The 25,215-nt window shown below is 35.6% G+C and overlaps 1 protein-coding gene across 37 annotated transcripts in view; it reads left to right on the top strand.

Annotated features, from left to right (window-relative positions):
* The window catches only part of RBFOX1 (RNA binding fox-1 homolog 1), a 1,074,031-nt gene that overhangs the window by 870,339 nt on the left and 178,477 nt on the right, over positions 1 to 25,215 (top strand). The window contains exon 1 of one of the 37 annotated variants that reach the window (XM_051631842.1): positions 23,872 to 23,925. The exons of 35 other annotated variants lie outside the window; for them this stretch is intronic. Coding sequence is in view for 1 of the 2 variants with exons in the window: in XM_051631838.1 (XP_051487798.1) it covers positions 24,246 to 24,248 (3 nt within the window). In the remaining variant the exon portion in view is untranslated. Of the gene's footprint in view, positions 1 to 23,871; positions 23,926 to 24,224; positions 24,249 to 25,215 lie in introns of those variants that run through there. One more of the 37 variants, XM_051631838.1, reaches the window with a different exon arrangement.

Genomic DNA, 25,215 nt, shown 5'->3' with positions numbered 1-25,215 from the left:
CTTTGTTTTCTCAGTGTTTTTTGCATTATGGGACCACATTGCTCAGTGTTAGTCATTATCAGTCAAATTCCAAACTGCAGTTGCTAGATATGATAATACCTAATAAAACTAATTGTACTCTTCAAAGTATGCTGTGCCTCAGTAAAACATGAAGCTTCAGTATGTTTGTCTCACTTTTGGCAGTCAAGTGTATTTTACTTGATGGATGTATATAATTACTTATATTTTTTGTAGAACTATGTATTTGATAGGTCATTTGTGAGATTATGTAGTACCTTTAGGTGGCAAGTTTATCTCATAATCTTGTAAATTTCCAATTCCAGTGTTAAAATTTCCTAAAGTACCTTGTATTTATGTCTATTTATACAGAACTTATCTGTCTAATTTTTACATTAAGAAATACCTGTGTGTTTATATAGTGTAAAGTATATATAATTTACCATTGCAGAATTTTTTATGCCAAGCTTGTTCAATGATGCTCTCTTTCTGTTTCTATTTGTGTTAATTATTGAGTGCCAATCTGTAAAACATGCCTGTAAACCAAGAATTACTTTAGAAATATATAAAAGAGTAAGATTTTTACTCACGTTTTCTTTTGAGGCACATCTTATTTAACAATGAGTCTGTTCTTATCTTCTTTTGAAGTTTACAGTAACTTGCATATTTATAGTACTTACGTTAAGTGACATGTAAGGAACACCAGTTAAACAGACTCATGCATTTCTTTCCTGAATAATGCAGTAAGCTACATGTGTTTGAAATTTCATATGGTTTCATATAGCTAAATGAGATGTTTTTGTGGATCATGTTGCTTATATATGAGATATGTTTAATGATAAATTTACAATAAATACCTCATTGGTCAAAAGACCCATGGGTAGTGTAAGTATTTTCCAGAACTGTCAGGAGCTTAAAACTGTTGAAGTGATGAAAATCACTTCCAATTTTTTGAAAGAGTTGGTAGACCACAAGCTTCATGTCAGTTTGGTCTCTAGTTCTAGTAGTATGGTATTTTGACAAGGGACATTTTATACAGTCTTAAAGACCAGATCTTTCACTTTTTTAAGTCATTACAGCTCAACTGAAGTTACTCATCTTGAGGACCTGACCTCAAGTGCTAAATATACCAATTCTATCTTTTGCTAGGCAAAGAAGATGATGGCAGTATATTCCCATGCACTCACAGCAGCAGTTTCATATATTTGATGAGCTCACATTCACAAGACTTCATATCCTGTAGTATACAGCCAGGTGGACCAGATCTAACATAGTCCATAGTGAGTAAATAGTCCTACGTTATATTAAGCTATATATCCATTATTTTCTAGAACTGTGATGAGTGGCTGTTGGTGTTGGGGTGGGGTATAATATTAGTAAATATTCCTGATTGATTAATCCAATAACATGCTTTCTCTTTTTGTCATGTTCTTCTATCTTGCCATATTTTCTGACAGTTTTCATCTTAAAGTGGCCACCTAACAAATATACCATAATATTCATTTCAGCCTGCTGTGAAATGGCAAAAAGTCTAAAGAAACTCCGGTGTATTCATTAAAAAATATTTTATCTGTCATTACTGCTGGTCATGATAATAAATAGGTATTTAGAAAGAAAATTAGGCGAAGTGAGCAAATAGCTCTCCAGACATAACATGTGGGTTTGAACAAATGCTTAAAAGAATATTCTCTCCCTGTTTAAGCAGTCTATAATCACAGAACCTGTTATTAAAATGACATATATTTATTGTGTTTATTTCTCGTTACTAGCATAATACTTAAAACTCTGAAGTATAATACTTAGAATATTGAAAACAAGGGCTGATGATACTGATAAAACTAATTTGTAACAAGTTGGTACATTGAAAACCCACAAGTTTTGCACAAACAGGCTCCACAGCCTGATTTCATATCTAGACCTTGCCCAGTGGTTTTGTGCTCAGCCCAACATCACCTGTGTTCAAAGAGTTTGCAGCTGAGGTGTTACTGTCAAATACTATCATAGCTCCAAAGCTTCACATAATGAACTAGATATATCCCAAAGTCCAACACACAGCTAGTCCAAAGTCTAATGGTATATACAAGAATTCTAAGTACATGTAATGTCTTCAATTAACCAGATGGTGCAGCTGAACCATGGCAGGTGGACAGGCACACATTGGAAGAGGTGCAGATAAGAGCTGGTATGATGATGGGAACAGAGAATTAGAAAAGAGGTAGGTGTGTTTAGTCAAGCAAAGGAAAGGGCTGAGAAGGGGCTATTGTTCCTTGCTTTGAATGCTTTGGAGTAAAAACAGGGACATGGACAGCATTTTAAGAAAAGGGACACAGATAAATAGGTATATTCTATTTATTGATAATAATTTATAGAGACAATATTATAGACAATAATTTATAGAGAGATATGAAAGCACCTTTAAATAGTCACATCAGGGAGTTTCTGAAGCAGAATTCCACTTTTAGCATGGGCCAGGGAAGGTCAAACATTTACCAATTTTAAGACAGCATTTCTCCTGTTTCTTAACAAAAATTACATCATGTGGCTTCCTAGCAGGTGACTGGACTCACTGACTCAGGAGATATCTTCCAGTTCTGCTTTCTTTCCAAGAAAAGTCAAAGTCACAGATGCTCTGGCATTTTCAACTGCCAAATTCCCTGCAGTTGACAGGATCAACCTGCTAAATTTGTCCATGAATAATAGGAAATCTGTGTTTTCTCATCCACATTCAGTAATTCGCACATTACTACTTCATTTGGTGCTACTGCTCCTTCTCCTAAACCTTGCTTTTTACATGTGGAAACCAGCGGAAATTCTTACTTTATAATTGATGATGTTTGGACAATCACTTACCCCTACAGAGAGCCTCTTTGGCTTCACGAAGTCTTTAGGGGCATGACAGTCTGTTCTTTGATGCTGGTTATAAGTTCTGGGGTTCTATATAAATTTAAATAGCTCATCTTATTACATGATAAAGGAGTTATGGTTTGTAGGAGTATAAAAGAAAATGAAGTGTAGACTGTATCAAGCTAACGTTATTTCAGAGGAAGGTTAATTGGAAAGGCAGCTCACACAATTTGTGATGAGGTGGAAAAAAAACCCAATAGTGACCACAGTCAATGCCTGAAGCCCACATGCTTACCATGTTCCCATTTTCTTAAGCATTTATGGACAATTGAACTGACAGAGTGTGCAGCAAATGGATGGTTTCCACATCTTTCTGTGCATGCTGTCAAATTCATATTGTTTTTTAAATTAGTACGGAGAAAGAGAAAAATTATGTGTGTTGAAACTATACTAAATGTCAAATGTAATAACTACACTGTGGTTGAAGACACAGCTCTGGTGCTTGCAGAAGCAACTACTTAATTTTTTCACTTGTAAAATCTTACTTGTAATTTACTTTTCAAGCACATGTATTTTGTGCAGAATTTAATTTCAGTGCCTCAATGCTTCTTTTGTCAGTGGAGTTAGATCTTACAAAGCTATGTCTTTATACTTTTAATGCGTGCGCCATTAAATTAATACTACTTTCAAAGATTAATGACAACACAGTACCTGCACTAAAAATTAAACAATTCCAGGCCAAATAGAACTCATATGGTTCTGTGTGTGTAGACATTGTCATTACTGCCGTGAGGAATAAATTGCATTAAAATCTAACTCCAGTCTGCATGATCTTCGAGATTATGTGGGACCACATATGATTCTATTCCTTCACAGAAGTCTTGTCATAGTTTTAAGTAAGTTACTTGTGAGCAAGAATCCCAGGAGTTAGCCTTCTATAAATATATATTCCTATCTTCATGAGTATTACTTTCAGGCTGCCTGAAGTTGTCTTATATGCCTGATCCTCTCCAAGTTTCATTTTACACATAGCTGTCTATGTAACTGCTGTTATTGTTCCAACTGCACAAGCTTACACTTTTAAAATATTTTTTCTGTTGTTTTTATTGAGAATCATAGTCCTACTAGCTTTTTTCTGGAGGAAACACTCTGCCCACCACATTCTTTTAGTGTTGTCTTTTGAGCTGTTATGCATAGCTGTTCCTATTGCAGAATGTATGTGAATCTGAGGCAGATATAGTCTAGTGAGAAGTGAAATAATACACATCTGGATATTACCAGCATCTAACCGAATGCTATTGGATTCCCAAATAAATATGTGCAAAATTGTTACTTCATCTCCGTTCACAACCTTTTCATTAATCTTGACTCTCCCTTGGGTAGTCATGCTGAATTTGCCTTGAGCAGCAGCCAAGTGAGCGTTTAAGATTTTCATTGTGAAGTGTGGTTGAAGTATAAATACATGTTTTAGTAAATGACTCTTTGGGAAAATCAGCATTATCCTCGATAATTTCCCAATTTTTTGAGAACTAAAAAGGCTGCTTAGCCAATTAATTCAGTCTTTTTATAACCAACATAAGACACATAGAAGTAGAATAAGGTAACCTCTCACAGCAGAGGAGCAAACTGACCTTTTAGCCTCATACAGTTGGATCAGGTTCATGGACTAACAGAGGAGAATGAGAAATATTAAGGGGGTCAAGCATCTCTTGAGAGCAGGGAAAGAGCACATAAAGATGCCTTTGTAGCATTAGAATAACTGTAATGTATATTTTATCTTCATTTTGAAACTGATTTATGACATTTAGTTGCAGTTGAAAAGAAGAATGTGAGATAGGATTAAAAAGAATCTCAGAAAGAAATGCACAATTAGTTTCCAATCCATTTGAACTCCATTAAGACATAACAGAATGAAAGTTCTAAATGAAGGATTCTATATCAGGACTGTAAAATGACAGTGCCTTCTATCTCCTACCTAGTTAATTTAACACTATTGCATAAGAAGACATCAGGTGTGTATTTCCTGAGCACTCTATCAGGCTGAAGTAAAGATGTAGTATCAAATAGAGAAATTATAATTATAACCTATAAAAATTATTATATTATTGTATAATTATAAATAAATTATAATTTCCATTACCTAAAAAAGAAGAACTTTGCAGTCAGTGGTGCTGTCCATTTAACTTCTGACAAGCCTCTTGCCACTTGGCCCTGGGAGGGGATCAAAGCCACAGTACTGTAATGATGAAAAAATTGTGTTACTGTGTGGTGCCACATTTTCCCTAACTCATTCACCCACACTTCTGGAAATTTTAGTGTGTTACTACAGTTTCAGCAGTTATGTGTAATATGGACACTGTGTCTTAAAATACCAAGTTGAATGAAATCAGTGGTATATATCCCTCACTGCACGGAAAATACCTATGTCCCAGTTGAAATTAACATCAGATTGTCATGTAATGTCTTTCAAGTTAATTCTGAAGGATTATTTTAATTTTGGTGTATTTCCTGGTATTAAGGTCTTAGTCTAATACACCTTTCATCTCCAGCCATTTACCACTGACACCTGAAATCCAGCATTTCATTTTTTCTGATACAACTGATACTGAATTAAAAAACTATTAGCAATAAATTATTATGCTCTCATAAATTTTAGTGCCCAATTAAAGAACCAAATATTAGAGAACAGAAGAATGGCACTACAGTTCTAATTACTTCTGTAATTCTTTTAAACACACTGGAAAATAAATTACTACTCACAAAAAAAAATGTTAGTGCAGGGAAAATATACAGAGAAAATACAGTGTGGAAAAATGTTATGCTGCTTTCCCTGATGTATTCAGGTGACCTTATTCTGTAACAACATGAAAAAATGATGTTGGGATAAGAAGGTCATTCAGACATCAAGCAAAAATCAGTCTTTGTCCTTTGCCACAGATATTTCCAAGTATACGTCAACTACTCCAGAAATTCACAACTGATTTGGTGTGTATGCTGGGTAGATAAAATCTAGTAGATTTTCATTCCTGGAAATAAAAATAATGAAATAGTTACATAGTAAGGTGATAATCAAAGCCAATTTTTCAAAGCACACAACTTAAGGTATGATTTTGTCGACTAAATGTGTTCTGTTATTGATAGGGATTTTCATGTATGCTTATTGAGCTATTAGAAAGAGTTGCAAATACAAAATGAAGCTATTTATTGATCTGAACTGATTTTTTTTCCCCCCTCGAGTCCATGGCCTATCTATAAAGTGAAAGTGCTGACTGCCACACTCTGCTGATTGCAGATTTTTTTTGACAGCAAAGACCTGACTCTTCCCTAATCCGTGTAGCTGCACTGTACGAATTACAAAGCTTCTGTGACAGACCTGTTCTGTATTCCAAGACCTGCAACATACCTGTCATCAGATAGCGGCAGGAATGCACAAATCATCACTTTACTTTGGAAGCAGAACAGATGATTGAAATTATTTCTTACTACTAACTAATTCCCCTTTTAGTGGAGATAAGCTGCTTTGTTCAGCTGTAAATGAAACATTAGGGTATTAGCTGTCAAGCCAGAAGTATTGGAGAAGCTAAGATTTTATCAACAGTAGTAACATTTTGGGCAGTAAATTGTTTTGCTGGGCAGAATACTAATCTCCAGAGGTACAAAGACACAAAGCTCGTTAAGGTAAATGCTTGAAGCATGCACACACACAAAAAAGCAAAGACAAAGGCTTATTACCTTTGTTTTGAGGATAAAGCATTTGCAGTCTTTCATCTCTTTGTAGCATTGAAGAATTATGTGGTACTGTTATTAAAAAGATGCATTTGTAGACTTGTAGAATGTTTTCTGAATGTATCTAAGGGACAATTGCATTTCTGAAATATCAAGAGAGAGCTGTAGTAAGTGGTGTCTTTTTGGAAATTGGTTTCTTTCCCTCTGGGTAAAATTGGGTATCTGCATATTGTCCTGTACTTAGCATTCATCTGATTAATAGACTAGCATTTTTAAATGAATGTTTGAAATAGAGAATAATAAAAATCTGAGTTATGCTAAATATTTTTGGTAGTATATATACCTAAATAAAATTTAGAAGTGCAGTGTAGTTTGTAGTGTAAAGCACTAAGATGATGAGAGGAGAGGAACTGTATTGCCACTAGGGACTGTAGCTACAGAAAAATGCATTTAGAATGTGATGAAGGAATTACAGCTCTGTAAACCAAGGATGGACATAAACGTGATACCAGAAGCAATTAAATAGGAAGTAAAATAGGTTGAAGGAGTCTGCGTGTGAACTAAAAAGTCAGAGTACAGCCTGCAAGAAGCCAGAGGCAGATACTGTTTTCCGTCAGTGCTTTGAATTCGTATTTTAGAAAACCGTAAAATAGAAGTAAATTTAATACCAAAAAAAAAACCCAAAACATGCAGCTTAAAAATTGCACAGAACATTACGTTAACAGCTGACAGAAACGTCTTCAAAATTTTCTTTGTGTAACATATTGGATTTTGAAATACTAAAAGAGAGACAGCTTTGCAGTCTATCCTCTAATCTAGAGAAGAGTGTAGGGAAGAAGAAGAAAAAAAAAAGCTTTAGAAAGAATCAGGCAAAAATGAATAAACTAGAAGACAGTTGACTAAAGCATGGGTTGTTTATTAATGGCTTTCAGGAGACAGGAAACCATGAACATCATTTGGGGTGAAATTCTACACAGATAACAAAAAGTACTGAAGTCTGCTAGTTGTTTAACAAAGACACCATGTTGTTGAAAACCTGCTGTCAGGCAGTGGTCATCGGTCAATGACAGACAAATGTCTGATCTGCAAAGTTGTTTTCTTCTCTCTGAAGCAGATTATAATCTTGACCCACCAGTAGCATTTGCTTGATTTTATGGGGATAAATACAATAATAGTCAGCACTGTTATTCGCTGCTACTGAAATTAATGAAGTTGTAGTTTCTTCATTTGGGGTAATTGTGCTCGTTTGAGGGACAAAGTATTAAAGTTTGGCAAAGGAGGACTTAGTGATACCTTATTCCAGTTTAAGCTGAATAAGTCAAATTCTAATAATTTAAGTCTGCTCTATGCTGGCATGTTCCATGTTCAGTCCCAGTTTCACTGTAGTGACCTAGAAAAGCAGGAGCCTTTAGACTGTTGTTTTGCTCCAAATCTTGCATCAAATCAAATGTAACCTGGCTTTATTTTGGCCCTTAATGAAGGGCTGCTTTCTAATCTGAAAGTAGTGCCATCAGAGTTCTGGTACAGTCGCCGTAGTTGCATGGGAGCATGAGAAGTCCCAACAAAGACCAAAGCATCAGGACTTCTGGCTTTTGGTATGAACTTTACTATGTTTTCCTTATCTTTGGGGAAATTTGTTTTCTTAGATGTCTCAGCAGTTAGGTGCTAGATCTTAGACACACAGACTTTAAGAGATTATCAGTCTGGAGAAATTTAAGAAATCTTTGAAAACTTTGATTTCAACCTAGCCTTTTATTTGTAAAATAGCATTAATAGAGAGAATGTACTGTGTGAGAGTATTGTATTATTTTTTTTTGTTAAAATCAGATTGGAATCTTTTGCGTTGTGGACTCATCCCCAGGGTACTCTCAATCACAGACGTGAGCTAAATTTTGTCTCATTAAGAGAAAAAAAAAATAAAATCCCTGTTTTTTCAATTATCATGATGAGCAAATGAGCAAGAGCTTGATTATACTCTTCTAAAATGTATGGATTTGCTTTCAAGTGATATAGACTATAAACCACACTGTGAATTTGTCAAAGCTGAGCTGTGGTATACAAGCCCAAAGTGATAGTGGAACAGCAGCTTTAAGATTCATTCAAGGGTCAAATCCAGTAATTTATATTAGCTGAACGAGTTTACGTTTCTTTATTTATAAATAATTGTCCTAAGCAGCTTGTTTTCTGAGCTATAGATCAGTATTGAAAAGGCCGATGGTGAAGATGAATTCATAGGACTATAGTTAAGAAGCCAGTAAATTCCATTATTTAGGTAATTCAAGTATGTAGGATTTAAGTTATTTGATATTTTATATTAAAAAATAGGTGTGTATATATACCTATGGATAACTGTGTAGTCCTTTACTCTTTGGGGAAGCTATCATGTAGGCTGAACAGAAGCCTTGAGCTTCAGAACCTAGGCAAGTATAGGCTGGATGACGAGGCAGATGTGCAGACGTCTAGAAAATATTTGAGAATTTCTTCACTGCCTGTCAGGAAGATGGAAATTGTTTTCCTGTGAGCATAGGCTGTGGAAACCATAGATTTGGTTTCCACAAAATGAAATTGATCCTGTTTTTGCAGTTACTGAGCTGAATTGATTCTTGACATGACATGATGAGAGCCAGTGTAGTACACCTATGCTGGGCTACAAACCTTGTCCTTTACTTTCTTGTGAGATGGAAAACAGAAATTCCAAGTTTGTATGAAATCTATAGATTAAGAAGATTTCTTACTGAATTAGTTCTTATTAAACTGTATGTCTAGAGTCACAGAAGACTTTTTGAATGTATTTGAGAGACAGCAGTAGAAATTGGCTGTGTCCTGGATTCATCCTGTGTGGTCCTGACATCATAGTAATTGAATCCAGGATGTTTTTAGCACTCTAGCAGTTCAAGTGTATTTGGATGAAGACAGAATTGTATTGAAATGGACATTAGTAGCATATGAAATAGACCTGGCCCACAAACATTTTCTGATTCTGAAATATAACGTCAAAGGGGGTAGTCTAATTTTTAACTGGTATTCTAAAGTGATATTAATCATACTCTTGTCTTGTTTCAAAGCATAAATTCAGTTTTAACTTCTTTTGGAGTAATGATTGACAATTACTGAAATATTCAGGGACCTGGATTGCTTTGCATCTGGTTAGCTTTGAAAAGTGTACAGAGGTCTGAAAAATACCAAGTTTGTGTTTGTTGTTCAAGTGGAGAAGCAGAGTTTTCTGTGAATATCAAGTTCCAGATTCTGTGAATTTTGACAGCAAATATATGGGGTATAGTTTGATGATCCAGGAAGTCTGGCTCTTAGGATTGTTAGTGCTGCATCAGAAATACCATGCTAACAGGGTACAAGGTGCTGATGTGACAGAAACTTCGACAGGCACACTTTGTACTGTCAGGTATAACCCAAATCAGACTTTCTCTTACTGTGTCACTCTAGCTTTATGCAAGATCAGGTATTTTTGTCTTCTTCCATAAAGCTTTCATAAAACCAGCACAAAACACCCTGCGAACCATGTGTTCTAGTTAATTGGATAAAAATATGACTATACCTAATTTGCTAAAATTTGTACTGCAGGTAATCCAACAATGTACAGGTCTGGTGGCAGGGGTAGGAGAATCATAAGAGAGACAGGAAATCTCTGAGGCTGCATGCTTTTGCTAACAAACAGCTGACAGGAGCTAGCTATAAAAGTAGTGCCTCAGCCAGCTTGCTTTGTAGTGCCTCCTGTCCTGGGCCAGGAGGGCTGGCAGCACGGGAGTCTCACAGAGGATTAGGTCTGGGACTGACTTCCTGAAATACAGCTGCACTGGCTGACCATGCTCCAGCAGACTATGGCATAAAATGCCGATAATGTTACTATAAAATGCTAGGATTGTTGGACTTCCATGAAGAAGTGATGTGCAGAGACATAACATCCTGTTGACCACTTAATCAAGCTCTAATGCATGGGGTTAAACGAAAATACATATTTTACATCTTTGTGAAATGAGGCTCGGAAACTTAAGAATGTAAATATATAAATGAAGAATGTATGTTCATAAGTATCTTTACTGGCAAGAAGTCTGTATCTTAAAATTGTGATTTCTGGAACTGTTCTGATTTTTGACATTGATTAGATGTAGTCAATTAAAACTAATATGAGTACAGTGCAGAATCTGACACTTGAGTATGCTGGAAAGCATTGCAGTTCAAGGCTGGAATTGTTTAGCACATCTGCAGTTGTCTTTTTTTTTTTTTTGAGCAGTAAGAAAGAGACAAAATTTAAAATTATATACCTAACCTGTCAGAAAACTCCTTGAAGTGGTAGAAACTTTTATAATCTCTGTATCAAATTGTCAATGAATAACTTACACTCTGTTTCATAAAATTGCCTACTGCAGTATTTACTGATGAAATGTCAAGTGTTTTATGCCCACTCACTTCTGTTTTCATTTGTATAATGTTTCTTTTACATGTCAACCCTTTGCTTTAACTGCTTTGGCTTCTATCTCAAGGCAGCAATGATAACTGAAGAAAACAGTAATGATACATGGCTGAGAAACTGTATTTTGGTTGCTGCTGGGGCCAGGTATTGCAAGTGATTCTTAGATCTTGCAGATTTGATACTCTAGGGTATAATCCACTGGCATACTTCCACTGTCAAGCTTAAAAGGAATTTCAAGTCTTCTGTAGTCCTCTGTGTTTCTTATCCATTTGCATCCTTCACATAATTTTCATTTTAGTGAAAACCTCATCATCTTTCCTATATCAGTGGTTGTTTTTTTTTTTCATTTGTACTGTGGTTCAGAGACCTAACAGCTAGCCAGGAAAGAGAATAATGGAGGGGTAATGCTGAAAAAAGTGTGATGTTGTTCTGTTCATATGACTTCTGAACAAATCCTTGAATTACTGTATTGAAGAGGCTTGAAATTTTACAGTCTTTGCTGACAGGAAAACAAGGAGAATCTATCAGCAGTGCACAGTGGACGGGCCACATTCCTCAAATAATCCAGTCAATTAAAAATTGATTTTTGTTCTAGGCAGCATGGTGGTAATGTAGTGGGGAGACAGTGTATGCATTATCAACAGAGCTCACATCAGTTAAGTGATATTTAGGTGATCTTCTGTCATGGGAGAAAGCAGTGCAGTTGATGATCTTTGCTACTGAAGAAGCTAAATTGAAGTGTCAGATACCAGAATTGCATTTTATTTCTAATATGTTGGCCTGCCAGCCTGGGAGAAGCTATGTGAAGTAGGTGAATATAAAGGGACAAAAGTGCTAAATCTGGCAGAAACTGAATGGTTTGGGCAAGATTGAACTATAACGTGGCTTTTAGAGCCTTCAAGTAAATGCTTTTAAGGAAATTGAATCCAGTTGCTGGACCTTTTGTCTACTACCTTTCTCCCTTTTCCCTGACAGCAGATCAAAAATAAACAAAAGATATGCAGCATCTAAATGGCACCAGTCTTGTTGATTAAAAGGAAAAGAGGTTATAATGTCTCTGAAAAGTTAGTAAAAAACTTCGCTTAAGGTAATTGAACTTAGAACAAAGCCTAAAACTCTTCACTGAAAAAACCATTTACCTCAGATTTGCAAGATTCGGAGTTACGGAATGTAAAGAGGTCACTTTTTCTATTATTGGAAATGTGGAGTCATGCTGATCGGGCTGTATCCTAAAGGCATGTTGTGAGCCTGTGCAGTGCTTCTTTTGGTACCAGCTCGCAGATCTGAACTTAGTCTTGTCTTGATTAAAGCATCTAACGTTAATGATAGCTTTGCAAACTTTCCAGCAGAATAGAAAACATGCAAAGAGGTTTATCTGAAATTCTTAGTAATGACAGAATGTTGAAGTCACATCTGCTTTTGTTTATGAGACATCACAGTCAAACACCATGACACCAGAGGTGTGACTTTTTTTTTTTTAACAGGATGCAGATTTTTTTCCCCTTAATTTTCTATCAAAAGCAGTGGTAGGATGTCCTGGTGTGTCTGTGCTTCACCTGAAAGGTGGTGCCATTTAAGTGGTGAGTTAAGTGATACACATTACCCTTAGTCAGACCTTTCAGAGGTTTTGAGAGGTTCAGATTCTTAATGTCTGTAAAGTACTTTATAGTGCTCAGGTGAAAGGCACTGGAGAAAACATAAGTGGTCCTGTTGTTTAAAGTTTAGATCCCAATTTAAAATGGATAATGTTATGGCTATGCTTGCCAGAAAACTCTGTGTCATTGTAACCTCTTGACATCTATCTCACATCTTGGATTAGCTTTCAGCATTGAGTATTACCTGTTTGTGAAATAAATACTTTGGAGAGAGACTGGAATGATGAGCAAGGATCTGCAGGGTATTTTGGAACTTGTGGTTATAAAGTAATGCTGTGCTATGTGTCTGAACACTGCTTGACAAAAGTGCTTGACATCTCAAAGCCAAATTATGATGTGGACAGTGCAGTGATAAAAGCAAGAATCCAAAATTGAATACAATAGAAGAGAATGGTACAAAATCTGAGTATTGGTTGTCAGCACAGTTACTTCTTAACATCGTGCTTAATTTTAACATAAATTTTAATAAATTAAAAGTCTTCTGTAAAAGATTATTTCACTGGTGTCAGTAGTTTTCTTCACTGATTTCTTCAGAGACTGAATAAAGAGAAAATAAATCACTAAAGTTTTTTAAAGGTTACTATAAAATGCTGCTGAGTTTTACTGCTTTCGTAGTGGGGAAAAAAAAAATACAGAAAAACAAGTGGTTTTGGGCTTCAAAACTCCTCAGCATGATTGGGATAAAAGTGGCTAACTGTTAGGCTCCCTTCTGGTAATTACAGTATTTCAAACAAGACTAATTTGACAGCCACCAGCTCATATTATGCTAAATACTTCCTGTAGTATTACTTTGAGGAGAAGTTCCCTGCCCCCTCCCATGTGAATACTTTTTGATAGGACATTATAGTTTTAGAAGCTCTGCACCACAAGTAGGTAATAACTAATTAATACTAGTTCTCTGTTTAATTTGAACAATTGTTCCTTGCTAATGACTAAGTTGAAAAGGTTTGACCAATCATTGACAGAGCCATGTACAAAATGTGGTCAGATACTTTCTCTAAAATGACTTTAAAAACGTCTGTGATATTGTCGGTGTAGAGATATCAATTTACTTGATCTGTTGCAGTGAGTGATGGATAATTTATTGTAAATAATCTTCCTTCCGGGTTTCATTAAATAGATGGCATTTTTAATTTTATTTAAAGTTCTTTTTTTTGCACTAGAATAGTGAAAAACAAGCTGGCTACTCATCTTAAAACTAAATCTACATATTGTAGTTGTTGTAGTATGGTATTTGATGTTACAAAAATACTTAATGATGTTTAGTAAAATGCAAGAAATTATCTGCTTTCGTGTGAACTCGAAGCTCATACTTTATGAACAGCTTAGGAAGTAACTTCACGGGAAGTATTTATTTAAAAAAAAAATACTAGAGTTGTAGTAACTTTTCTTTTACATTATTACTGTAGTTTTATCCAAATTCCACCAGGTGCTGCCAAAGAACATACAGCCAAAGCAAAGTTTACAGCTTAAGTGGAGGTTGCTTAGAGCACGTGTGCAGCTTTCATGAATACAGCCATGAAAACCTTTATCAGAGGCGGGAGGAGCAGCTTCCCTACTTACTTGAGACCAAACCTCTTTTCTTTGTAACTAACTACTAGGAATCAAATCATTTGATACAGACTGACATCACTTACGGGTGTCATGTTTGGAATAATGTACTTTTTCTTATGACAGAAAGATATTTGTTAACAGGCTGTAGGTGAGCAATGCACTCTTTTAATAAGTAGCTATAAGTTCTTGTAAATATTCCACTATGTTGCTGTGTTAATTTTGGGTGATAGGGTATTATTTTAGTAGCGAAGTGCAAATTACTAAAATGTAGTCTACTTGGAGGTTTGGTTTGGGTTTGTTGTTTAGGTTTTTTTGTTGTTGGCTTTTTTTTTAGTTCTAATTAGTAAAGTTGTTACAGACACTTTATTCCTACTAACTTCGGTAAAGATGTTTCTTTTTATGCTTTTTGTCTTGCTTAGTCAGGAATTTTGCATATCAGAAGTCAGTTCTGTTTCAGGTTCTGTTTCATTCAGGGAAGAAAATGTGCTTCAAAAAGCCAAGGTTTGCTTGAGGTAATAAGAGCCCCAAAGTTGTGACTGATCACTACAGTGCAGTGCAAAATGCTCAGGCAAACAGCACTCGTAGCAGCAGGAATCAATTCAGAGACTTGGCGCAGAGCAGTTTCTATCCTGCCTCCCTGGTGAGTTCAGCCATTGTGCTTATGACATAAAAAGCAATATGCATTTTAATTGCTAGACTTCTTTTTGAACTGTTGCTCAAGTATTAGCATGGTTTAAGTCAAAAAGGCTGTATCATGGATAATGCAGTTATCGGATGCCAAATGGGGTACTCAGTGTCTGCTAGTGTTGGTGATGCAAAAATCCTGTATTAGCTACTGCATTGGGCAAGGAACTTTGAAGGATTAGCCTTGTAGCAGGTAATCACTGATCACAGGAATGATGCCATTACGTTCTATAAATGCTGTCTTGTTTGCTTTTATATTTTATTTAACTAAAGCCTGGAGTTTATTGTCATGCAAAAATGGTTTATATTTGAATGTTTATTGAATGTTCAGCAGCAAAAATGAAAGAAAAAAAAAAGATATTTGGGGTAGTCTGGCATAATCAGTGTGGATTGCAAAGATAAATGTTTTTAAGTGAAAAGGAAAGGAACAATAGAAATGTAGCCATTACTTTAAGCAGAAATCTAGTCAGAAACGTGACTGTAGCTAAGTCTGCACAAAGAAACTCCTTGCCTGTAAGAAATCCATGGCAGTGGCTTCACCTGGCAGGATTTAGTTATTTATTTACTGAGCACTATGCTTGCCTTCCCTTGGGATATGATCTTTGTTGTGTCTCCCTCCTTCCACCAAAAAGTATCAACTCATAATTTGGATTTTGAATATAGAATATTTTAATTACTTTAGATCTCAAAAAGCGTAAGTATGTAATACTTTGTTTCTGTTCATCACCCTGTGTGTATAATAGCTCAACATTACTGTACCTGCCCTGGGTTCCCATTTTGTTGCCATCCCACTCTGCTTGACAGGGAGGAAAAGAAAAAGAGGAAACAAAAATTCTCCTGCTGATGTAAGATTAGATCAACATTTAAGCCAGTAGGTGTAATACAGATGCTGTGATCAGATGCTCAGAGCCAAAATACTCACAGTCCTTGTGCTATTCTAATCAAAGGTACTGAAGACTGAGCAGTCCTCTGATGTGGTCTTATCAGTTTGAGTATAATGTAAATCCTGTTACAGCAGCTTTGTCCGATCTGCCTGTAGCTTTGTTCTGAACCTTTCAGTAACAGTTCACTGAAGCAGAAAGAGCCCTGTGAATTGATATTATAAACCTGCATGGTTGCTTTATTCATTCTTGAAGGAACAGAATATAACAGAAGTATTTATTTTAGTGGATTGAGGATACTTTTTTTTTTTTTGTATTCTATCAGCAGGAGAGAAATGTTCTAAATGCAAAAGAGGAAAAGCTAATACTATACTAATATCCACACCCATTCGGAGCACAATCCCATTGAAAGATAATACAGAGTACTATATGTTTAATTTATTTTACACATTCAGAGAGATTGTTAAATCCCAAGGTATTGTTATTTCTTGCTGATGTAGAAAAAAATATCATGTGACACTATTATAATCGGGGAATAATAGTCTTGTGAAATAAAAGCTTCTTATAATGCACTTAGTCTTCCCAGCATCTTCTAAGCATCATCTACCTGCTCTCTTTGGGACTGAGATGAGTCTTAGGAATTCCAGATTGTAGTGTGTTCACTTTCTTGCTGGTGGGCATTCCTTACGGAAGTTCAAGAGCGTAAAATTTCTCTTTAGTCTCACTGCTTTGATATGGTATTTGCCTAATAATCAAACATATTGAAGTGTGGAAAAAAAATTATAAAACTTCACTATCTTGAAATTAAGAGGCTAAGATATTAAATTGCGTTTCTTATAATAATGCTGTGGTGCTCTGCTGTCCCTGACTCTTGGAAGTCATTTTTTATGTTGAACATTAATAAGAAATGTTACAGCTTTGGGAATTTGACAGAAGATACATGCTATTAAAACTTTTAAAGTGTTATGTAATCTGAAAAAAAAATCTGGGTTTATACTTTCAAGATCTTCTGGAGACATTTAATTGAAATTTGTGAACTGTGCAGATATGGAAGCCCAAGTTTATTTGTTGACATTGGTTTATGCTTCAGACACACTCTCTCTCTTGTGTGGGGATAGGAAGACTTACAGCCAGTTCCATTAACACTAAAAAGTGTTTCAAATGGAAATCTCTCTAAGACAAGAGTAATTTGGAATTATTTTCGTATAGTGCTCTTAAGATTTCATGTTCAGTTTTTTAAAAAACCCTCTGATCATAAAGTGAATAGCTGATTATTTTTAAAAAATGTTATCTATTTTAAATACCTAAGGAAAATAAAAGTATACTAAACTCTTAATTATGAGGAAAAAAGAAACTTATCACCTCTTGATTGAAATTTAGAAGTGTAAACATTACTTTTGTGGAGAAGTAACATAGTTAAAATTGATATTTCATATTTGTCTTTCAATTAATTTCACATAATATTCCATGAAAAGACACACTATGGTTTTATTTGATGACATAAGCAATCACAGATAACCAGAGGAAAATGCCTGTCAAAATAAAGTTATTCAGTGCAAAGTCCTGCATCCAGACTCCAATGGGGGAATCCTGTTTCTATTTGGAGTACCTGAGTGCAGAGTAGAGCTTCTGTAACTCGATGGGGGAACACCACGTGCTACATGCCAGTCCCGTCTCAGAACCTGCTAAGTCAAGTAACGCTGAAAGCTCTGAAAGAACTAAATTGTAATCAAAGAGGGATGTTTGTATTTAAATGATGAGAATTACATGTCCTCGCTGTTTCATTATGTGTAGCGTAAAGGGTTTCCATATTGGAAATTGGAAAAAGTTTGGGTGATATAAAAAATGTAGGTGCCTTATGGGATGAAAAGTGAAGGGGTGTTTTGTTTTCTCTTTTTAAATTTTTTTGTTCAGGTAGCATAGTAAAAATGAAAAACATTTTTGGTTAATTTCACATATTTAAACAGTTTTAGTGTGACATGAGTGCTGCTGATTTTTCTCTATATAGCCATTTCTCTCTTTTACATAGTAAATAGTTGTATGTGATTTCATAGGATGAGTATTTTTATTAATCCTTGACAAAGGATTGTTTCATTCTCACTTTAAATGCCACCTAAATAAGTCTGACAGTTGTAAACACAGTAAAATGTAAAGAGGAATAAATGGACTAAATTTTGCAGATTGCTCTTTGGTATGTACCCCCACCACGCATTAATCCAGATGTTCCATGTATTGACCACAAGACACTCACGTCTCTAGATTATGAAAACATACCTGTTTGCATTACCAAGATGAATGTTTAACTAATTTAGTAGTCAGGTCTTCAATCTGTGATCACTCTAACCATTTACATTGATTAGGAGGAAAAACAAGGCATGTTTGCAAAGCCAGAGAGTTGAATTGCCTCAAGTTGATTTTTTGTTTGTTTTATTTCATTTACATGTTATTTATTATTATGGTTTTTATTATAAAATAAATTTTAAGTATTTCTGAAAGGGTTATTGAAAAATAAGGTTTAAATATAGTGTTATATTTTCATATTTGTCTCTCTGTCTTCTGATGTTTTTTAATTACTTGAAGATCTGTGTTTCTATTAAATCTTCACTCTGAAACAATTCCTCCCACTTTGTACTCTATAAAGCTGTAATATTTTCCAAGGATGAGCTGCATTCAACATTTTGTTAACTGAAATGGGAAGTGACAGACTGACTGAAAGAAAATCTCCGTGCCAAAGAAACAGATATTACTTCTTTCTCACAGATTACTGTGTGCCTGGACACTGAAGACTGAGATTGCAGGTGCACTAACGTTTCATATTGATCCATGTTGGACTCATTTGGTCAGAAGAGAGACTTCTGTATCCTGTGTTTTTGTCCCATAGTGTTTAGTTCAGGTGGACAAACACTGAGAATATTGTGCAGGAAAGAGAGATTGCAAAAAGAGAGACATTAAAAAAAGCAGTACAGATTTGTTAGATACTTTTTGTTTGCATTGATTTCCGTGCGGATTGATATCTTTTGAAGGCAGCTGTCTTCAAAAGAATAGCATAATACATAATACTCTGCTACATATTTTTTATATGATTACTTCTTTTTACTGGTATTTGTAGAATAATTTAATCGTTGAAGTTAGTCAGTAGCTGCACCTTCAGCAAAGTTTTTCTTTCTTGCATTTTGAATGTTTTTTGGCAAAATACGAGAAAGCCATAGCTGTCAAGAAAGAATATGAATTTCAGAAAAGTTCAGAGGAGATTCTGCAACATGGGCGTGACAAAGTATAAATTATATTCTAGTCTTGCAGAAGGTCTTGAGCTACAGGGAATGCTCCATCCAACAGAAGACAGGCTACTGTCTGCTTTTTAGTTGAGCTTTATCAGACTTTATCAGTGGTGATTGTTCTGGTTGGAAGAGTCCCCGTCCTGGAGAATTTGCTTCCTTGCTTCAAGAAAGTGAGGAGACAGGGGATTAGTACTGGGAAATTGTCACAATTTCAGATGACATTTGTTTTGAAAGAACCGGGAGCCTTGAAAAAGCAACACATGATGGTAATTCAGAGCCTCCTATACATGAGGAGAAGGGATATTAGGCTGCTTACATCCAACTGCATCTGCTGTTCTTCAGGTCCTTCACAGTCTTACTGGTTGAGACAATGAATAATGTCAACTAATTACCAGTTGTCTCTCCCAGTCTTTCCAGAAGCTTGAATGAGGAGATATGCCCTGCTCTTCCTTTCATTAGTCATAAGAGGGAGCGTGTATTTCACCACTTTAGGGACATCCAGCTTGGCTAAATTTGAAGAAGTCCACTGTGATTTTTCTTGCCAATCTTTACTTGTGTAAAAAGGAAAGAGATACTCTGAAAGTTATGTTGTTTTATAATAAGAAATGGGAAACCATGGCAATCTGCTGTAATTTCCTGGCTAATATGCTAATTTTGTTACTGAATTTAGTACTGGGTGTCTTCTGTCCAGTCAAGTTAAAGTTAACCAGAAGCATCCATTTTGTGTAAGCTGAAAACAGAGTGATTGTAACATGGTGTAAGCCTTGGTGAGACAGAAAGGGTAGTTATCACGTAGTGTCATCACATCATTTGCAGAGCAGTTTTATTTTTGCTTGCAGTTATAGCTCAGGACAGGGAAAATGGGTATCGCTTTTTTTTGGTTTTGACTCATGAGATAGCATGCCTTGTCAAGAGTGAATTTGTTGGTCTCACTGACATATTTATATTAAAAACATAAGAGGCCTGCACTATCAATTGCTTTTCATTACCCTTGTCTGTACTTGCAAAGGTCATCACCTTGCATGTGAATCAAATTTGTAAAAGAGTATTTTCTTTGGGAGTGGAACTGTAGTCTGAACTAAAAGGTTGTTTGAGAAAGTTAATATAACGTATTCCTGAGCTTCCTTTTAACTCTTATATGAAGTTAATTCAGCACCTTTGTGTGGGCAGATTGTATTCTTCCCTGTCAGAGTTGCAGTTGCTTTTGTTTTGTTTCACATTTGAATAATACATTTGATTACCATGGCAAATGTTGCAGTGTATGCATGCCTGACTGTAGTGCCTAATTAACTGATGATAACAAGGCAGGATTGCCCTCTTCTCTTTCATAAGCAATCATATACATGACAGTTCTTTTATCTTTCTTCAAAACTGACTTGCTCTCCTGACCCTTAAGCAGCTCCTGTTTTGTGTGTTTACCTCTGATGTCTTTGCAAGACTGTTAATTTTCTGTGGCATATCCTATCTGCTTGTAATTAACACATCGAACAGTGAAGAAATAGTTCTGCTTGCAGATGCCTAATGGAGGAATGCTTTCTTCCTACTAATTATACTGCCTCATTGTAGTGATTTGCATTGACCTACAAGGGTGGTTTTTTTCAATGGTGGGTTTGGTTTTTTTTGTTTGCTTTGTGATTTTTTTAGGACATCTACAGTGATATAGTCCTATTTAGGTAGGGAAAACAAACTAAAAAATTAGGTTAATCTGCTACAGTTTATCCACACGTATAAAGTAACCTTGGAAGCACTAAGTGGTGAGTTTCATAAAGCTTTTCATTTAGCAAAGGTAAATTGGAGGTAAACAGTGTTGTCTTCTTGCATGTTTTTAATCCTGAAGTCGAAGGGCTGTTCTTATAATTAGAAACTTCAAGAAGCACTTGACCTATTTTAAGGAACCATTAAAGTCACGTGTATATAAAGCAAATATTTCCCAGCATTGTATCTTAAAAAACCTGAACTTACACTTCAAATAAATGAGACTAGGATTTCTATTTATCATTTTACAGCTAGGCTGAGATTAAAGCCATAATGAATACAAGTTCAAAGAGAGGAATGTATAAGAGAAAAGGTTGGTAGTTACAGCAATAAAAACAGGGGCAAAAAGAACAGCTTTTCTGAAGGACTCAGGCTGGAATAATAATGATAGAATTGTCTAAATCGATATATCTCTTGTCAGCCTCACGTCTGATGTTTGAATCAGTCAGGCCTTTTCTGCAAGAGCTTTCCTCAGGAATATTGAATTATTTATTATTTGTATCTTTTCTCCTTCTCTTTCTGATGATTTTTTTTCTTCTTTTCCTGACTTAGTAAAATTTGTTTTTTATGCTGCCAGGTTCAGTGTTGTCTTCTGTTTGATAAATAGCAGTAATTGGATGTATGGCAGAAGTCGTGTAAAAATGTATTACTTCAATTATATCTAGAACAATTTTTTCTTTATATTGATCTTTTTTTTTCTGTATAAGATCTCCTCTTCATAGCCTCCAGTGCTGAGTTTTTAAAGAATTACTCTATGTCCATATGTTGGCATGCACTTTTGAACCCATGCATCTTTTTTTTTTTTTTCTTTTTAATGGAATGCTGTCTTGAATCAGTTCTGTCTGAGCAGTAAGTGAAAAATTAGTGTCATTCAAATAGTGAGATATTCTATTCTAGTCAGATGAGGGATTGCATTACTTTAAAATTACAATGCTTTCTTACAGTCCCTGTTTCTCTTGTCTGAGATAATGAAATGAGGGTAGTGGTCAATTAATGAAAACATCTTTCATTAACAAGTATAATTCAGATAAAATATGTGTTTTGAAAGTCACTTCCATGTGGTAAAGTGTTCAGCCTTGTAAATGTTATCAAAGGTGCTAATGTCATAGAAATGTACTATCTAGTTTCAAAGATTATGTCAGAATTCTCATTGTGTTCCAGCTGTGATGTCTTAAATGGTTTCTTGCTTCTTTATGCTGGTACATGAGGTGATGAGTGATTTGATCCACATATGTGATGCTGAATGTTGATAAAATTAGTTCATGTATTTGCCCTGAAATGTCTTTATAGCTCAGAACAAAAGATGGTCTGAATTTCACATTTGGACTGGGATTAAGGTTTGCCCTTATGGGGGGTGTTGGACTGGTTAGAAGTTTAAGGTCTGAATCCAGGCTTCTGCAGAGTTGGAGGCTGTCAGCATTGGGTTTTTGCATGGGATGCTGCTATAAACTGTCATGCATGTTGTTTTTCTTTGTGTGCATTTATAAAGGGAGCCGCAGAGAAATATTGCCTTGTCCTTATTAAATAAATGTTTTGTTGGTTTCCTAAGTCTTTGCGTGACGTGCTTCGTGCTTCAAACTCTTCTAAAGTGAGATTCAAAGTAAAGGGTTATATAAACAGTCGTATTTGTGCCATCCAGCGGTGGATCAAAGGGAATATTCTTCACAATTGTGGTTAATTTATGTCATTTGAAAATGGAGTTACCTCATTATTATTGCCTGCTTTATACAGTCTTATTTGGTGTTTTTAAAAAGCAGATCTCTGGTTTGCTAGTGGAGAGGAGAGCCTGGCTAAATCCTGCAGTTCTTTCCCTGGTACATGTCCCACTGTTGTTACAGGAGTTAGAGCTGGAATCACAAATTTTGCTTCAATATTTATAATTCAGAGAATTGGTAGAGAGTGTCCTGTTTCTGTTGGAGGCAGTTCTCAGGGTATGTTTCAGGCTGTTAATATGTGTGTCTTTCAGAATGTGTATATTAGCAAAGAAATACCTCCTGTGTCTGAAATGTTTTGTTTAGGAAACCCCAACATATACAGCTGTTTCTAAAGGATTACTTTAGTGTAACTTATTTGAGGACTGTCAATAAATGCTTGAATTGCTCTGCAGATCATCACAGGAAGCTGGGGTTAATTAGATATAAAGAAGTTAGTGATGTTTTTACCCCAAGTCTTGTTTAAGCCTCACTAGTCTGTTTGTTCCTGTAGCAGTTTGACAAAATTGCCTTTCCTACCAGCAGCCTGTTAGGTGCCGTGCACAGAAACAAAACCCTATTGTTTTAGATTTTCTTTCATATCATGTAGGTGTCTATGCCATACCACCCACACAGTAAAGCAAGTGAGCTGTGAAATATATTCATTGTTAGAGTACAGGGGAAATGGAGGCAAGCAATCGGCAGTAATAATGTACGACAGCAAGGGGAGGCTGCCAACATTACCTGCATTATTTCGGTTGCCTTTTTCATTATAGGTTCGGGAAATAGGCAGCAATTCGATTATGGCATGATTTGGGATGGAATTGCTTGCCGTTCACTGACCCTGTCACAAGGGGATCAAATGAGAAGTCAGCTCAAATAAAGTTTATAGTGCATTAACTGGACCAAGCGTTGCCTAGCCTGGGAGCAGGATTTTTCATCTTCCAGGGTTTTGTAACTGCTTCTCAGATATATTTGTACCTTAAGGGCGAGAGGAGGGGGAGGAAAGAAAAAAAGGAAAGGGGAAAAAAAAAAAAAAAAAGGAGGATTGGCTGAGATGTATAGGAATGAGCTAGTTGGCCAATAGTGTACTTTCCCCTCCCCTCCCATGTGCAAATCCCGGCTCCTCTCTAGCTTGTGAGAAGCAGCATGATTAATAACACTGAGAGAACCTGCCTGTTGGATTATTAATTTTTCATCCTTTTTCCCTTCTCTTACGCATACCCCTGTCGCTTTGCCTTTTTTAAAAAAAGCTTTTCTTTTTCTTCCCCCCCTCCCTTTTTTCTTTTTATTTTTTTTTTCCTTTCTTTCCTTTTTTTTTTGCCTTTGTTGTTGTTTTGTGTTTTTTTCCCTTTCTTCCCATGGAGCTAACCACTAGCCACTAACATTCTCTTGGCTATCCAACCCTGCAAGGGCTTACTTCACAGTGGGGTGAGTTTGTATATTAAAATAGGGGATTCTGCAAGGAAGCAGCAACAGGGAAAAAAAAAAAAAGAGAGAGAGAGAGGGAAAGCAAAACCATCCCTGTGATGCTTGATTACAGCACAGTTACTTTCAGCTACAACTGCTACAACTAGTGTTAATGCTGACCTAGAAGGCAAGAAATGTGTTGCAGTGTCTGCCTGTTCTAGAGAGTACTGCACTGCATGGACAGATAAACATTGCTTCTCATTACTTGAACTCATTAAAATTGGCCCTTTAGAGACGTTGATTGCATAGAGAGGGTGCAAATTGATACAAAATGGGAGTTAATGGTAGGTAATTGGACAAGCTGCAATTTTTGTTGGTGATGCTTGTTATGCCTTTTTATTTTTTTTTTTTTTTTTGAAACAAGGCTTTTACAAGACTCATTGTAATGAAATTAGGTTTATTTTTGCAATCACAAATATATCATTGTTGAGTTTTATTATTTTCGTGGAATAATAATGATACAATGTAATTTACAGATCATAGATATGTTTGGTGGGGGAGTCTCACACTAGCTGAGGATAGTTTAGCACAAATGGGATAGAATGGGTGCTGATAACGTTTCACGTGCATGTGATACTGTGGGCTTCTCTCTTTTGATTCGCTGACCAGGTCATGTGTCCAGTCTATATAAAGGGAATATGTGATGTAGGAATTCCATTTCGATTTCAGATGTCTACATGTTATTAGTTTTATGGAGTTATGTTATATTACGGCACAATATATTTTATTATTCAAAATGAATACAGCAAGACTATGAAATTTTCTCCTGCTAATTCACAGTATAATACAGTGAAATACCAAGAATTTATGTCTTGAAGCAAATGATAGAAAATATGAACTTAAAATAAAAAGTTAAATGTCAAATATATTTATAAATGTATTTATGAAGGTGTACATGCAGTTAGTAGGGGCTTTTTTGTGAAAGGAGCAGACGAGATAATGCATCAAGAATGCACTGTTCATGTGTTTTTACTGAAGATAGGATGGGGAGATGTAATTTTATTTTTTTTAAAACCTATGCAATACTTCTGGAGTCATAAGGAAATAAGATGTAGATCAAAGCTATTTTAACATTGCAACTGCTTTTAATTTTTGCGCTGAATTTGTTAATTCATATTTTGTCTTGTGATTTAAAAGCATGGATACAAGAAAGACAAAATATTTCCTCCCTAATACCAACATAGATGGTACACCTACAGGCATTCTGCACTTTATATCATAGAATATTGCAAGTCGGAATGATCACAATGA

Source organism: Apus apus, chromosome 14 (genome assembly GCF_020740795.1).
Source record: "Apus apus isolate bApuApu2 chromosome 14, bApuApu2.pri.cur, whole genome shotgun sequence".
Taxonomy (NCBI): Eukaryota; Metazoa; Chordata; class Aves; order Apodiformes; family Apodidae; genus Apus; species Apus apus.
Note: the sequence above shows the minus strand (reverse complement) of the source record. Positions and strands in the feature narration are given on the sequence as shown.